The sequence below is a fragment of the Rhamphochromis longiceps genome, linkage group LG7 (genome assembly GCF_057381845.1).
Source record: "Rhamphochromis longiceps isolate RC_006_pf linkage group LG7, R_longiceps_female_GT1.1, whole genome shotgun sequence".
Classification (NCBI taxonomy): domain Eukaryota; kingdom Metazoa; phylum Chordata; class Actinopteri; order Cichliformes; family Cichlidae; genus Rhamphochromis; species Rhamphochromis longiceps.
Window position 1 is genome coordinate 45,820,901 of NC_140563.1, and position 15,577 is coordinate 45,836,477.

General features: G+C 37.9%; 2 protein-coding genes across 4 annotated transcripts in view; both read left to right on the forward strand.

Moving 5' to 3' along the window:
• The first annotated feature begins 182 nt into the window (after positions 1-182).
• On the forward strand, positions 183-6,385 carry opn4xa (opsin 4xa). Its single transcript, XM_085411292.1, has 9 exons — positions 183-316; positions 2,290-2,423; positions 3,985-4,188; positions 4,265-4,436; positions 5,189-5,350; positions 5,513-5,620; positions 5,711-5,879; positions 6,090-6,238; positions 6,361-6,385. Exons 1-9 carry the CDS (start codon positions 183-185, stop codon positions 6,383-6,385), a joined length of 1,257 nt encoding a protein of 418 aa, XP_085267418.1.
• Positions 6,386-13,243: 6,858 nt separating this feature from the next.
• Positions 13,244-15,577, forward strand: part of pdlim5b (PDZ and LIM domain 5b) — a 35,974-nt gene continuing 33,640 nt past the window's right edge. For 2 of the 3 annotated variants that reach the window (XM_085413890.1, XM_085413891.1), the window contains exon 1: positions 13,244-13,394. The gene's annotated coding sequence lies outside the window, so the exon portion shown is untranslated. The remainder of the gene's footprint in view (positions 13,395-15,577) is intronic. The other variant, XM_085413889.1, reaches the window with a different exon arrangement.

The window sequence follows — 15,577 nt, forward strand, 5'->3', positions numbered from 1 at the left end:
TAAAGTGTTGCAGTCTTGCAGTCTGTTTTCAGCCTCTCATGCAGTATTATAGTTGTTGATCATAATATTTTTTGTTGGGGAGTTAAGCAGCTCAAAGCTGAATATTGTGTGTATGTCTGAAAAAAAAACGTTGTGCACAAAGATCCACTGATGCTGACGTCTGTGTGGTTGAAGTCACAGAAATGGACGTGGAGCGTGGCTTCTATCAGCTGGTGGAGGTCCAGGACCACGTTCACTACATCTTTGCTTTCGTTGTTTCTGTGATTGGAACAGTGGGAGTTACCGGGAACGCCTTGGTCATGTATGCCTTTTACTGGTAAGCCACCCTACACATGGAAATGATCATGGGAACAAATATGCTTATCTTTTAGAGCTGCATCTTTGCGGACCTGAAAATAAGTTTGGAATATTTTAATATTTGATACATTTTTTTGTGTTCTATAAAATATGTGTCTTATTTACTTTTCACACGGCACCCTGAGTGTTTTTAAATTGTGGTTACACAAAAAATGTGATGGACGGATGAATTTTCTGCTATTCATTCGGATTTGATGATGCTCATAACATTTCAAATAATTTCAGTGAGCCATTTGAGGTGGCTCTATTCTGAGCCCTGGCTGACTGACCAAGCTCCTCATCCTGTCTGTAAGGGAGAGGCCAGGCAGAGGAAGGTCATTTCTGTCAATTACGTATATCAGGGTGGGATTGTAGATCAACTGGTATATTTAAGTCTTTGCTTTCAGATTTCTCTTGACCACAGCTGCCCAGTACAGCATTCGCATTACTGCAGATGTAGACTGTACCAATCTGTTAGAATTCAGTTCTATTCAATTCACTTTTATTTATGTAGCCTCAATTTCCAACAACAGTCACATCAAGGTGCTTAATATTGTAAAGCAAAGACCCTAAAATAATATAGACAAACCCCAACAATGATGGGAATCCCCCAGCAGCCTAAATCTATTGCAGCATAACTAAGGGAGGATTCAGTGTCACCTGATCCAGCCCTAACTATAAACTTTGTCAAAAAGGAAAGTTTGAAGCCTAATCTTAAAAGTAATGTGGGAGCTGGTTCAACAGAAGATGGGCCAGAAAACTGAAGGCGCTTCCTGCCATTCTACTTTTAAATATGCTCATTGCACCAGAACCCTACAGACCCTCCTGGAGGCGGTGGATCCACAGGAGGACAAGGCCACAGTGTGCAAATTTTCTCAAGCATCTTCAATCTCCAGTTCTAGCATCCCTGTTTTGAAGTTCACTCAGGCCAGATACTGAGCCTGAAGTACCCTCTGATACGTCCATCTTTATGTGTGTGGGTGTGTGAGCATTAAAAAATATATCTGTGGATGCAGGTTGCAGTGAAAAAAAGACATCGAGATTAAAGTGTTGTTAGATGAGTTATGAGTTAGCCAGTATAACAAATATCTGGGCAGCACAGTGGCGCTTTAGTAACCTTAAAGCAAGTTCTAGATTTGAACCCGTCCAAAGACATGCTTGTCAGGTTTTGATTTTGTGATTACTGTGCAGCTACAGCTATCATTTAAGCACTAGATAACATGTAGCATATAGTCCATTACAATTGTTGTATTTTACTTGAAATAAAGAAGCTGTGGAGAAGTTTTTTAATGTATAAATTTTACTTACTTATAGTCAAAAATCACAAAAATCATGTGGAAAACCTCTGAAATATATACAAGTGGTTGAAATTCTAATGACAAAAGCGAAAATAATATTTTCCATTGAAGAAAAGTTTGTTTTTGTTTGCATATTCTTAGTTTTATAAAGTCAAACTTCTGAATCAGGCAAAATTGTAACTGGTGCATCTCTAGTTATGACAGATAAAATAAAATAAAATTACATCCTATTAACATGTAATGTAGTTAACAATAAAATGTATTAATAATAATAATGCAAGTGACTTTTAACGAATACTTACATGTGGTAACTGATTGATTTAGTCCTTAGGCTGTAACAAGGTAGTCATTAAAAAAATCAATTGTTATTGAAGTTGTGCTAGCATTTCATCTAAAATGTATTTGACACTGTTATTTGGTGTTATTAGTACTTTGTAATTCCTTTGTTGAGTGGGACTATAACATACAAACTATTGGATGAACACTGAATTGACCATGTCTACAAACAACTCCAGGGCAAACAAAAGCTCTCATGATGAACACACAATGAGCACTGTGGTGGAGTAATAATGTCCCTGCTGGTCATGTTACAATGAAGAGTAGTGTGACAGTAAAACTGGTTTGTGGGATACTAATCGCTTTTAATGTGTTTCAGCAACAAGAAGCTGCGGACGCCCCCCAACTTCTTCATCATTAACCTGGCAGTCAGTGACTTCCTCATGGCAATTACACAATCACCCATCTTCTTTGTCAATTCCCTTTACAAGGGTTGGATTTTTGGAGAAACAGGTATTTTCCTACATCCAAGGTTTTGCATATCAGAGGATAATACAAATAATTATATCAGGTCTTAGAATGAGATAAATAGAACCTGACAACAAAATGTGAGCCGACATGAAGAAGCAGTGTGTGAAAGGCTATGATATCCCCGTGACTCAGTAGCTCATGCAACCAACAATAACTTAAAGTAGTAGTTTTCAGTATCAGTGTTTTTCTGTATATCTTTCTGGAGGAATTTTGGCCCACTCTTCTTTACAATGTTGCTTTAGTTCACTGAGGTTTCTGGGCATTTGTTTATGTGCAGCTCTCTTAAGGTCCCACCACAGCATTTCAGGCAGACTGAGGTCTGGGCTTTGACTGGGTCATGGGAACTCCTTGATTCTTTTTTAGGCATGCTGCTGTACATTTAATCATTCGCTGATGTGCTCGGGATCATTGTCGGCATGACACAATTTCTGCCAAGCTTTAGCTTCATACTTGACTCTAGAACACTTTGGTTAACAGAGGAGTTCGTGGTTGGCTCAGTGAGTGCAAGGTTCCCAGGTCCTGTGGCTGCAAAACGAGCCCAAATCATCACTTCTCCACCACCACAGCTGGTATGAGGATTATGCTAATTTGCTGTGTTTAGCTTTTACTGATCATTGTGACCAAACACTTTGGTCGTGTCTCTCCAAAGGACATTGTTCCACAAGTGGGGAAGACACACAGACTTGAAACCAGGAGGCTTGTACTGGCAATCCTTCCGAATAAGTCTCGCTTGTTCAGTCTTTTTCTAATTGTATTGTCATGAACTTTAACATTTAATGTTCTAACTGAGGCCTACATAGTTAGAAATGTAGTTCATGAGATATTTGCGAATTCTGCAAGCATTGCATGGCCTAACCTTGGGGCAATGTCGGGTTCTGGGAAGATTGTGGGAAACCTGAATGCTGCAGACCAGCAAATTATCACAAACTTGTGGTTTTATAGAGGTGCTCACATTAGCTGATGAGCAGCTAATCAAGTTCATGTGATTAACAGTGCCTGGCTGATACTTTCCCTTTTAGTTCATATCGAAGCAACAAGGATGTGCTTAGTATTTCACACACTGCATTTTCTGTTTCAGTTCTGCATTTTGGCTCAGTTTCTTATTAAATAAATGATGTCCTTGCAGCTTATATGAGGTTGTATCTACCTAATGATAAGGACCAGATTGTATTTATTATGTCCTGATATGTAAAACCTTAGAGTTGTGCTTGTCATTTTACTATGACTGTATAAATAATTTACATTTAATATTAAATATCTTTATCCTTTACACATATTTCTACGTAAACGTTGTTCATATTGTAATCATATTGAAATCTCTTATTGAGCTACATACTATAACTTAATTTTAACTGCTGTAACGAAGACATTTCCCAACCAATGGATAAATAAAGTATGCGCTTTCTTACTTTATATAGCACCTTTTTTTAGTTAGAATCTGTTGATGGTGGAACAGTGTTTAGTGGAGATGTGTTCACCAGTCTAACAGAGAACAAAAATAAATAAATAAATAAATGCGTACTTTTTTCCTTTCCCCCTGCAGGATGTAAAATATATGCCTTCTGTGGTGCTTTATTTGGAATCGCCTCAATGATAAACCTTCTGGCCATCTCTATAGACCGCTATGTTGTTATCACCAAACCTCTGCAGGCATTACAATGGACCTCCGCGAGACGCACTTACCTCATTATTGCCCTCGTGTGGCTATATTCATTAGCCTGGAGCCTCGCACCACTCTTAGGATGGAGTAAGTGACTTAATTTTTCCCTCCTTACCAATTTTTAAGTAAGCGTCTACCTTATCATACTTTTTTTTCTCTTAAGGTTCATATATACCAGAAGGTCTGATGACCTCGTGCACATGGGACTATGTGACCTCCACTCCAGCCAATAAAAGTTACACTTTGATGTTGTGCTGCTTCGTATTCTTCATCCCTCTTGGCATTATATCCTACTGTTACCTCTCCATGTTCCTAGCAATTCGCCAAGCAAGCAGGTACATCTAGATAAATAGATTTATAATATTCAATATTATAAATATTACTTTTTTTCTGAATATGCATAATTTAATATTGTTTTTAGGAAGTCATTTTAATACATGTTTGCTGGAAGTCCCATTCTGGCCGCTTGCATGTAAGCCAGTAAAAAAAAGGGGAAAAAAATACCTTTTCCAATAAACAGTACTCACCTTTATGGCGGGTACTGCAAGAAGTGATGAAAGTCGGGTTTTTGGATACAACCCAGGGACCAAGCATCAGTTTTTAGTGGACTAAACTCAAGTTTTTAAGTCTGAGGTCATCAGGGCAGGATCATGCATCTCAATGTTTCTGTACATAGTCAATTTGTTCTATAGGACAATTAGTGCAGTTCTACTGCAAGCTCGTGAGACATCTAACTAATAACCTTTCCCTTTGCCTGCCTGGGCTGTAAAGCATTCCAGCACATGCCTGCTTCAGCATAATTTAAAAGGAGATTTGCGGCCATCAACATAATTCAGATCATAGGGTCGGTGCACACTGTAAATGCTCACATGCACCTGGTCAGTTTGGGACTTCAAATTAAACTAAGTGTATGCATGTGCAATGATGTTTAAAAAGGTGGTAAATGTCAAAGTGAGATCCCAGTTTCCCAGTAGATCGCTGTATGTGCTGCTTTTAAAGATCCCCTTACCCACACCTCTGGCCTTCATTTCACCCTCTAAAGTCTTATAATTTGTTACTGACCACAAAATTCTTTGTCTTCTTATAGAGATGTGGAGCAGTTGGGCAATCAAGTGAGAAAGTCAACACTGATCCAACAGCACTCCATCAAAACTGAATGGAAGCTAGCCAAGATTGCTTTTGTGGTCATCATAGTGTTTGTGCTTTCTTGGTCCCCCTATGCATGTGTCACCCTCATAGCATGGGCTGGGTAAATATGATACGTTAGCACTTAATGCTATGATATGTAAAAATAGCTTGGTAGACCCTGGTTTGCAGGGAGTTGCAGGTAGTAGAACACCCTTACTTAAAGCATTTCAAGCTACAGTATAAGTATGATCATCTCTTATCATGTTTCATCTCTGTCCATCAGATATGGAGGCATTCTCAGCCCTTATTCCAAAGCCGTCCCAGCTGTTATAGCCAAGTCATCAGCCATATACAATCCTGTAATCTATGCCATAATTCACTCAAAATACAGGTAACTGTGATCATCTAATTAACTGACAAACTAATCCTGAAATGTAATGGCACAATTTGTTAAAAGATCATGTTTTTTTTTTTCCAACAGGATCACCCTTGCAGAAAAAGTACCTTGCTTGCACTTCCTAGCCCATGCTCGCAGGAAAGACTGCATATCAGTATCGCTCAGCGAATCCTCCTTAAGGGACTCCGTGCTGAGTAGACAGTCATCAGACTCCAAGCTGCACATAGTTTCCTCCATTACAACAACTGACACGGTGAGTACTGGATGCTGCACTAGTCTTTGAAAGTGAGAAAAATCCTGAGCATGTTAACTGTTTACAGCAGTATACAATTACCGTCCCATTCATATAACGTGGGTTTAGTTAGATATGTCAGTAGTTGTAGTAGTTTTACCATAAGAGCAGTTGCATGTTGTAAATATGCAGATGTAAATTCTTATCTTGATATACATACGTGTCTTGTAGCATGTTTGGAATGATGTGGAGCTGAATCCTATTGATCAGAGTCATACTTTGGGATCCAGCTATTCCCTTGGAACTCTGAGGGATAGAGAGTGTCAGTCATTGACTAAACACACAAAAAGAAAGAAAAGCCGAAGCCAGGAACAGCTAAGGTAGGCCCTAATCATTTGAACTGTTGATTTCCAATTCATATTACTGGCAAGTCAAACGCTTTGAAGATAAAACATGTCTTTCCCACAAAACACTTACATTTATATTTCATTTTAATTCTCAGAGCAAGGTTCAGTGAACAGTTGTGATCACAATCTATTGACTGAGTCAGTTAAAAGACTTCTATTGCATATTAGAAGGAAGAGGAATACGGACAATCTGGAATCAGCCAAAGAAATGTAAAGATGGGTATGATATGAGTTTAGACAAGAAGAAAAAAAAGCACAAAAAATATGAAGTCCTCATCCAGCCACACTTTGGATAAATGTCGAGCAAGAAAAATCCAGTGTAATCTTCACATTCAATTTCAAAGACTGATGTTTGGAGGAAGGCTGTTTTGAGAAAAATAAATGGAGTTACACAAAGCAGACGGAGAGAACTGTGAATTGACTTATGGTTCAGCAACACTAGCGTAAAAATAGGATGTCAACCTTCTTGCAACTAACTTGCAAAACTCAACAGTTACCCAGTAACTGCAAAGCAAAGAAACAATTGCAAGTAGTTACAGTCACTAACTAGTCAACCAGAGGTTGAGTGCTTAACAGTCTTAACCTCTGGGCAACCAGTTTTGACCACAAGGCGATTACACAGGTCACATTGTAGGAGGAACCTGTCTCCAAACAACTGTGGTCTGACTTGAATTGACTGCAATCGTCAAGGTTTGCAAATAACTGCCGTGTCATTTATAAATGCAAACAGATCGCCAACGTGCTGCAATCAAGTCTGTGCTGATGAGCACAACTTGTATGTGATGCGTTTTTTTGCAACAGTGGACACCAACTAAAATGGGTGCCAAATGGTTGTATTCTGGCTATTTTCCAATAACAAAGTTGCAGAGCACCAAAGACATTTTGCAGTTAAATTACAGTCACAATTTTGCAACCATGTTCAGTTAATTAATGTGCGAAGATTTCTTTCAAAAACACTAGCTTGTTAAATGTTAAAGAGATGCACCAATCCAGTGCTTGGATCAGATATTTGTCCGATCACGATTCAAAAAGCTGGAGCAGAAATAAGTGGCACGATTCAATTGATTTGATTTGATTTGATTTGATTCAGTGTTGTACTGCCATAACCATGCCACTACTCAATAGCAGGCCAAAGGTTGCTAGCGGTTGCAGCAACATGTTTTCTTTGTATGTTTGCACTATTTCTTGACAAAATGTGGTCAAGTGAAATACCACAATTGTAGGTCTTTGACATCGTTGCTTTCCCTGTTGGCGTCTCTCTGTCTCTTGCTTTCACATTATATTCAATGTAACACTCGTTGGGTAGCTTTCATTGCAGGCTCAGTCACTTAATATTATCTCAGCCTCTTGCCAGCTCCACTCCACAACTGACACACAAGTGCACAGTTAGAGCAAGAAAATGAGAACCTTGTGCAACTCTGAATAACAGCAGCATATAACAATGCCTCTCACACTAAGCTAAAATAAGACAAGACCATATATGTAAAAACAAACAAACAAACAAACAAAACAAAACAAAAAAACTTACTTTGTTTCCCATTGCCATTTAATAAGCTGTTAATATATGCATTACATTACATTTAGAGCCAGGATATATCATTTTAATAAAAAATGTAATAATATTTCTCAATCTCTTTCTCAGAGTGAGTAATACAGCTTGTCAATTTAACATCAGCATCAGATATTTGGTATATTTGGCATCAGTAGATATCCAAAGCCACTGTGCTGGTATTGTATTCAAACTGGGAAAATGCTGGATAGGTGCATAGTTAAGGATCTTCTTTGTCTGCGTGTGTGTGTTTGTGTGTGCGCGTGTATGTGTGTGTGTGTCCGAGGACTTGTTTATTATCGTCTTGTTGTAAGGACGCTGAGAATTCTCTTTTTAAAACAGCACTGAATGAGGAAGCTAATTGTATCCATTTGTTTACATTATAACTAAGGCTACATGTATTTATATGCCTCAGTAAAATATGATCACTGCTGTATTTCATGTAAAAGTCTGTTCTATATTGTATTATTTAGAAGGTTAAATATATTTGTTTATAACGAGTGTTGCTCATCGATGAACTGATTTGATTGCATTAAAGACACTGAATAACAAGAATACATTTTGTATTTGTTGACACGTGCTCTAAGTTTTTGTGATCCCGCAGATTAGGATTTTTACAGCCTAAGACTGGGAAGACAGTGACATGGTTAGTCTGCAACTCAACATTTATCTGAAACAGAAAGCATTCTGATCCAACTTGGATCACAGTCAGATCAAAATGTTTTTGTACCGCTTTTATTCACTGGAAGTATTTTGGGAACTATTTTTATTATGAAGCATTGTGCAAGTCAAAGTATGTGAATTTATGTGCAAAAGACACAACAAACGCACCGTTTTGTCAATACGTGTTCTCGGGCATAGAACTGTCACAATCACTAACATGCATCGAGTCTTTGTTCACATACTTATGTGTGTATTTGCTGCCATAAATAAAGGTTTCCATATGCTCTTTTGCAAATGATTTTCAGTATCTTTATTTTAATCTAAAGCAAAAATACATCCAAAATAAATCAGTTCTACTATTTTACTTTAAAGCGATTTATTACTGAAGAATTTTTCTTTTTCTTTTTGCATATAACAGTCGACACTTTTGCATATAATGCATGAGAGCGAGAGGAAGCAGACATTCAGAGCAGGTAGAAAGGTAATTACTTTTAACAGTTTTCTGCTTCCTCCAGCTGAAAAAAGTAACAACTCCCTGATTCATTCAATTACAGTTAAAGATATAGCGGCGCAGTACACTAGACCTTTTAATCCTCCCAGATATGGCTGACGTGAAGAAATGTAACAGTTAGCGCCCCGGTGTTCAAAAAATTCACACTGCCACAAAAATGACTGATTACAAAATACACTGGATAAAGGTATCACCTGCCCTTTCACCAGGATGCTGGGAAATAAAGGCTACATCCTACATTTATTACATTACTGGACTACTGTCTCAAACTTATCTCCCTAACAGGTTTGTGTCAGTAAATAAATGAGTGGTTTTGTAATTATTGCGTTTTGTGTGATTTTTTTTCCTGTGATGTCATCAGCTGTGTGTTATCCTTAAACTCCTACCCTAAAATCCAAGCATGAGATGACATGCAGTTTCACAGGATGTGAAGATCAAAGCTTTGCCTCTAGAAATGGTAACATAGATGTGTATCTAACCAAATATTACAGTATAAAAATAAAATACTGCAATCTAAATCATATTGTAATCTGTTTCATGCTTATCAAAAGTAAGATTAAGACAATAGGTAATTTTTATTTGTGCTAAAAACGTGAGACACATACAATGATAGACATGCATACTGTAGGCTTGTGAAACAGTAATCGGATCATTGTGGATAACAAAATAAAATACTGGCACACTTCTGTCCTGTCTGAAACTTTAGCTCTGGGTATACTGATACTAACTGCTTAAGGGCCTTTAAGTAACAAACAAGTATAGGTCTAGGCAAATCCCTTCTGCTTTCATTTTCAAATGACATTGCACCCTCTGAAATAGATTTCTACCCTGAGGGCATAAATCACGTGGTATCTTCAGTCAAAGTCCACAGTGCCTGTGGATGTGAAGCATTTTTCTGACCACTAGAGGGCACACTAACACTAAAACCTAAATCACTGCCATATTACAGCAGCCACATGATAACAAAAATCTAATTTATAAATGAGAAAAGGCTTTATTGGTTATACAATCCAAATCAATGCAAAAAGAGGCCTTAAACTCACACAAAGGAATTTGTGTGGGCTTCCTCTGTGAATATTTTACATGTATTTTACATGTATTTTAAATTTTAAACATTAATGCAGTTTTTTTTTTAAATTCCCACCACAAATGCAAAGCAGGGATCAGTGATGTCTCCGCTGATAATTCAAAATGTATTACAGCATGTCTGACCTGCACACTGGTACGCCACACGTTAGTGGAAAACATGATGACATCGCTCAGTGATGCAACAGGGGAAGTCAGTGCCCTGTCAGATGCTTAAATATTTCTTTCATAAGATCATGCAAAAGTATCAGCCTCATACCTTCCAGTAACCACTGACAATCAGCTACTGCTGAATGACTAACTTTCCTTGGCTCAAAAATGCCAGTGAGACTATTTTAACTTCTTCATTTTTGCTGCAGGCCTAAATCTACTGCTGTGCGATACTGCAAAGTTTGGCATTAATCTAATACCAAGTAAATACAGGGGCAGTATTGCTGATACCAATACTGATACAGATACAAAGGCAGTTTATAGGGGAGCTTGTCATGACTTGTGACATGACTCACTGTTCATTTGCAATTCCTGAACACATTTTAATGATCATTTTTTAATATTACACAATAATTAGTTAACACAACAAAAACACACCTTTTAGCTTTTCATGTATTTTTTTTCTCTGTAATGTAAATGTATCTGTCTCCAAAACACTTTGGATCAACTTCTTTTGTTTAAGTGTGTTACAGGCTATACATAAAATAGACATAACGGTAAACACAAAAAGACATTTCACGAAGTGAAAGTTTGAGGTCCTTCTTTTTCATTCCTAAAAAGAAAATTAATTTAACACAATTCAACGGGCTACACACATTACTGAATTTAAATGACAGAAACAAAGTATTGATTCTGTCAATATCAATCTGGTATCGATACTATTGATATTTTGATAGCATTCACTTGTGACTAAATCCACCACAGAGGTAAAATTATTGTTAATTAGACCGTTACATCAGGCAAAATGTTAACAGGTTGTAAATGAACCAATTTAAGAAGCTATGGACACAAATTTAAGTGATACTATTATTTTGGGTCCTTTAAAAAAAAAAAAAGAATTCATTTTTTAAGCTTTCATACAACACAAGCTAGATACTGTCTATTTGTCAAAAGTGACTAAAAACTAGATACCACTTTTTTATGTCCGATACCGATACCGATATCATAAATTTGGATATCTGCCGATACCGATATGAATCCGATATAGTGTTTTTTAATCAACAAAACTGTTTTTTAAAATATCTTGCTGCATTTTGCAAGTCTGCAAGTTCATACTCAAGTTTAAAACAACAACTACACTAAAGCTATTCTGTTATACCTGTATACAAAAAAAATATTTCATAGTTCAGCAATACTGATCAATCTAATAAACTTAGACCTACACCATCCTCCCTATTCTGGTATTTTAAAGAGTACTTAGCGTAAATATTAAGCAACCTAACTAATAGGGTTCCAACTCCCAGCAACAACAAAATTAAATAAATAAAAAATAGGGAACCACCCCTCACGTGCCACCTCATGATGCTTAATCGACGTAATCAACCTTAATTTGATGCAGTGTGAAAAAAAATGCACAGAAATCAATTATTTTTCAAGAAATATTAAATAGATTCAACATCTTTCTTCAACAAAATTGCAGACTGCACAGATGGTACCTTCCCAAAGTAAAAAGTACTATAGCTTACTAGGGTATATATATTAGACTTAATAGTCACTATGTACAGTAATTGACTTCTATTCATTTTACATCAAATTAAAACTTTGGGTGTCAGATAATTATTTATTAAAAGCTAGACATTTTAAATGAGAATAAGAAAGAAAAGTATGTCTTTGTGCCCCCTTTTCCCTGTTAATGCCCTATCGGCCCCCCTGGCTAAACTTTGCTAGATCCGCCCCTGCACAGTTACCAGCCGTCAGCTACGTAGAAAAAGATCCTGGTGTAGAAAGTAATATTAAATAAATTCTAACAACAGCTTATCAAGCTTAAACGTGCTGCTGTTGTTCAGCCGCTGGTTTGCTCTTTCTGGCGCAAAGTGGACCAAAAACAAACGAGAGACAGACTCGCGACAGAAAAGCTGATCAGCTGATTTAAGCAGTTTCACGATTGAAGTAGCAGCAGGAGAGCGAGAGGCAGTCGCTTGTTAAGCTTAACGTGGGAATGCTTTACAAACATTCAGAGATGGACTTACACACTTGCTTTACTTCTCTCGGGGATAACTTTGTCGGAGATGAAATGCCAGGTTGCTAGCGAAGCTCCACATGCTATCCAGACCACCAACAGGTCCTGCATGCCACAGCTGCTCTATCACGTGATGCATACGTTCTGAGGTGAGTTACGGCGTGTTGCAAGTTTTGTGAGGTGCTTTCGTGATATTTAATGGATCGGATTACATTTTTTATTTTTCTCCGATATCCGATCCAGTAATTTAGGTCAGTATCGGACCGATACCGATACGTAATATCGGATCGGTCCATCTCTACTAAAAACAAAACAAACAAACAAAAAACTGTGAAGATGGAACAGTTTGGGGTTTTTGTGGTTGTAGTAGGCTCTTTCACGAGTTTGAACTCTGTTGTAACTGCAGAGGTGGAGGATTTGATCTAAATATCGTGTCAATACCAGCGTTGGTACTGGTATAGGACAGGATCAATACTTACTTAGGATCGATACTTAGCTTCTAGGAAGTTTCTAGGAAGTTCAGTATGTAGCTCACTGAAAAGTCCAAAACTTTTTGTGTTGACTGTTCTATCTAATTTATTTATAGCCACTTAAACAACAGAAGTTGAGCCAAAGTGCTTTAGAGACAGACACGTTTACATTCCAGGGAGAAAAAAAAGAAACATTTCAAAATACATAAAAAGAAAAACCCCTGAAAAGCCTCTTATCTTAAGTCGTGGTCATTAAAATGTGTTCAGAACTTGTGACGATTCATGTCATAAATCATGACGCACTACATAAGCTGCTTTTTTACGGTATTGGTAATAGTATTGGTGACACCGGCCCTGTATTTACTTGGTATCAGCACCGAGTTTTGCAGTATCGCATACCACCAGTTATCAAGTGTGCACTTGCAGTCTCATCCACTGTGCTTTTTATTCACCACCACTCACCTGCACTGCCCCAGCACTAAACAAGCCCACGCCTGCAGGCAGCCGCGTCGCCCCCAGTGAACCGCCTGGCGCGCTAAAGCCCTCCTACCCGGTAGCCACATAGGTTTGGCTTTAACGCGGAAGTTTCAGTTCCGCTCAGTCCAGTTGTTCAAAACTGAGAAGGGACTAAACACACTGCTGCTTCTCTCTCACCACCAAACCCGGCTCCACACAGCAAGGTGAGTTCTGCGCGGCACATCTCGCCAGTTTTCCTAGTAACAATTCAGAGAAAGTTACGCTCGCTATTTTACAGCTTCATGTTTCCGTTACAAAGCATTTCCAAGAAGAATAACCGTATTTAAATTTTCAGTCCTGCAAACGGAGTAACGCATTTGTTTTACCCAGTTTGCGTGAGAACGGTTTCAAGCAGGCTAAAAGTCCATGTGGAAATATTCACCATTATATTAAACATGTGCTTTATTGTGTCTGAGAGCTGCTAAGAGACTTTTGGTTCGGCTTCATTTCGCTTCTCTTACCTCCTTCAGAGGGGACACATGGGTGCAAACAACCGTAGCTGTTACTACTAGTGCACTCATCGCGCACTGTTTGGCAGCACGCTAAATTAAAAGGGTGCATGTTGAAAAGCAGGCTAGAATGTTGCATGTTTGATAAGAAGTAGCTTTTAATTTTGACATTGTCATTTATTTATGCAAAATGCAATCATTTGAGTATGAACAATTTCATGTGATCACCATTGCCTGGGTGTGACAATGCAAACATACTCAAATTAAGTGAGTCAACATATCTTGCAGTAACTGCACAGGACAAGCGTTTGACGTACAGACCGTTTAAAGTTTCCTTCTTCAGACCGCGTTACCTGGAGATCACATGTAGGAAACCAGACTTGACACAGCTGTAGTTTGACATGCTGGGAAAGCAGTTTGTGAATGCTATTTACATTCAATGTGTGTGATTCGTAACTGAGACTGCTTTCCTACCATGAATGGAATTTTCATTTTGAGCTTTTTATTTTGAAGCCTCTGCCATGTTTTTTTTTTCTTTTTTAAATCTTGCTACAAGCAGGAACTGACGTTTGGAGTTACATATAGATCTAAATGTAAGTCAAAGTGTGATTTGGCTCACAGGTTTTGTGAGGCCACATGTGCAGTAACATACAAGTTTTACTGTTTAATGTAAATCCAGGAACTTTTGAGTTCAGACTGTGTGGTTAAGATCCAGGAAGTTAAATGACATCTAAGTACATTCAATTGCCTGAGCCATAACTTGATAGCGTGATTGTGCTGAAATGTTTATCAGACCGAAAGCAGCATTGTGATAGGAACTTGAACGATTTAAAAAAAAAAAAAGGCTCAAATTTGTCCCCTAACCAGTTTAGAGAAGGTTTGACGTTAGTCTTGTTAATACTTTCTCATGCCTAACTCAATTGCTTTTCTATGAAGACATTAAAAGGTGTGTCTGCTCATGTCTATGCATGATATCACTGCAGATTGCAAAACAAGCAGCAACATGAGATGAGCGTAATGTTTGTTCTCTCCATATTAGGTAATGTGACTTCAGTCAGCGTGAACCAGTTTTGCAGTATTTTTGCTTTCTTGAGACTCCTGAAAACTCACACTGAATGAATAAGTTAAACGACTGAGAAACTTCAGGCCTGCGTGTGTGCATGTGTGTTGCCAAGACATCATTTTCTGGGTCAAAGATCTTCCCGTAGCACAGACGGTATTTGTTTGTTGTGTCCTGTCACTATCCATAAAATGATTTCTTTGTCAGCGTTGGAGGTTTAGCGAAGTGAACTCAAGTGGGATAGTAAACAAAGCTTCTGGCAGTGTCAAAGGTGTGGTTGAGTTCCTTATTTTGAGGTTAGGAAGCTAGACGCTTTCATGTTCTTGTTTTTGGAGCTCTGTTGGTTTGTGTAGCTCTGCTGCGTTACAATAAATTGTTAAAGAATAAGACAAACATTTGTATTTGTGCTGAAAGAATGATTTATTAGAATATTTATCAAATATGTTTCTCATGTGACGCTGTACTTTGACAAACTGAATTGGGTGAATGCAGTTTATGGAGTTTATATTTAGGAAGGGATTTTTCATTTTAGCCAAAAATACACTTCCTGGCTCACAACTCAGCCTTAGGTCACCCTGAGCAGGCAGACAGCTGTTTTCAATCAGTTTGAGTCTTAATATAGACTTGCATATTTTTCCTGTTGATTAGTTTGGCGTGATAATATTATGTTCTACAAATAACAGAGCTATGGCCACATACCCAAAAAGTAAGTATATATATATAGATAGATAGTAAAACTCAATTCACGTACCTTTAATTTCTCACAGTTGCCACTACAGCAATGACTACGAGTGTGTTTTAATAAGTTCACCAAGTTGACAGTCAATGTTTTTCATTG

Bases quoted from the DNA above. Each gene is read 5' to 3' on its own strand.
- opn4xa (XM_085411292.1), top strand. From the start codon at position 183: ATGGACGTGGAGCGTGGCTTCTATCAGCTGGTGGAGGTCCAGGACCAC. The intron at 2,424-3,984 runs GTATTTTCCTAC...TTCCCCCTGCAG, and splicing joins TTGGATTTTTGGAGAAACAG to GATGTAAAATATATGCCTTC. The intron at 4,437-5,188 runs GTACATCTAGAT...GTCTTCTTATAG, and splicing joins GCAATTCGCCAAGCAAGCAG to AGATGTGGAGCAGTTGGGCA.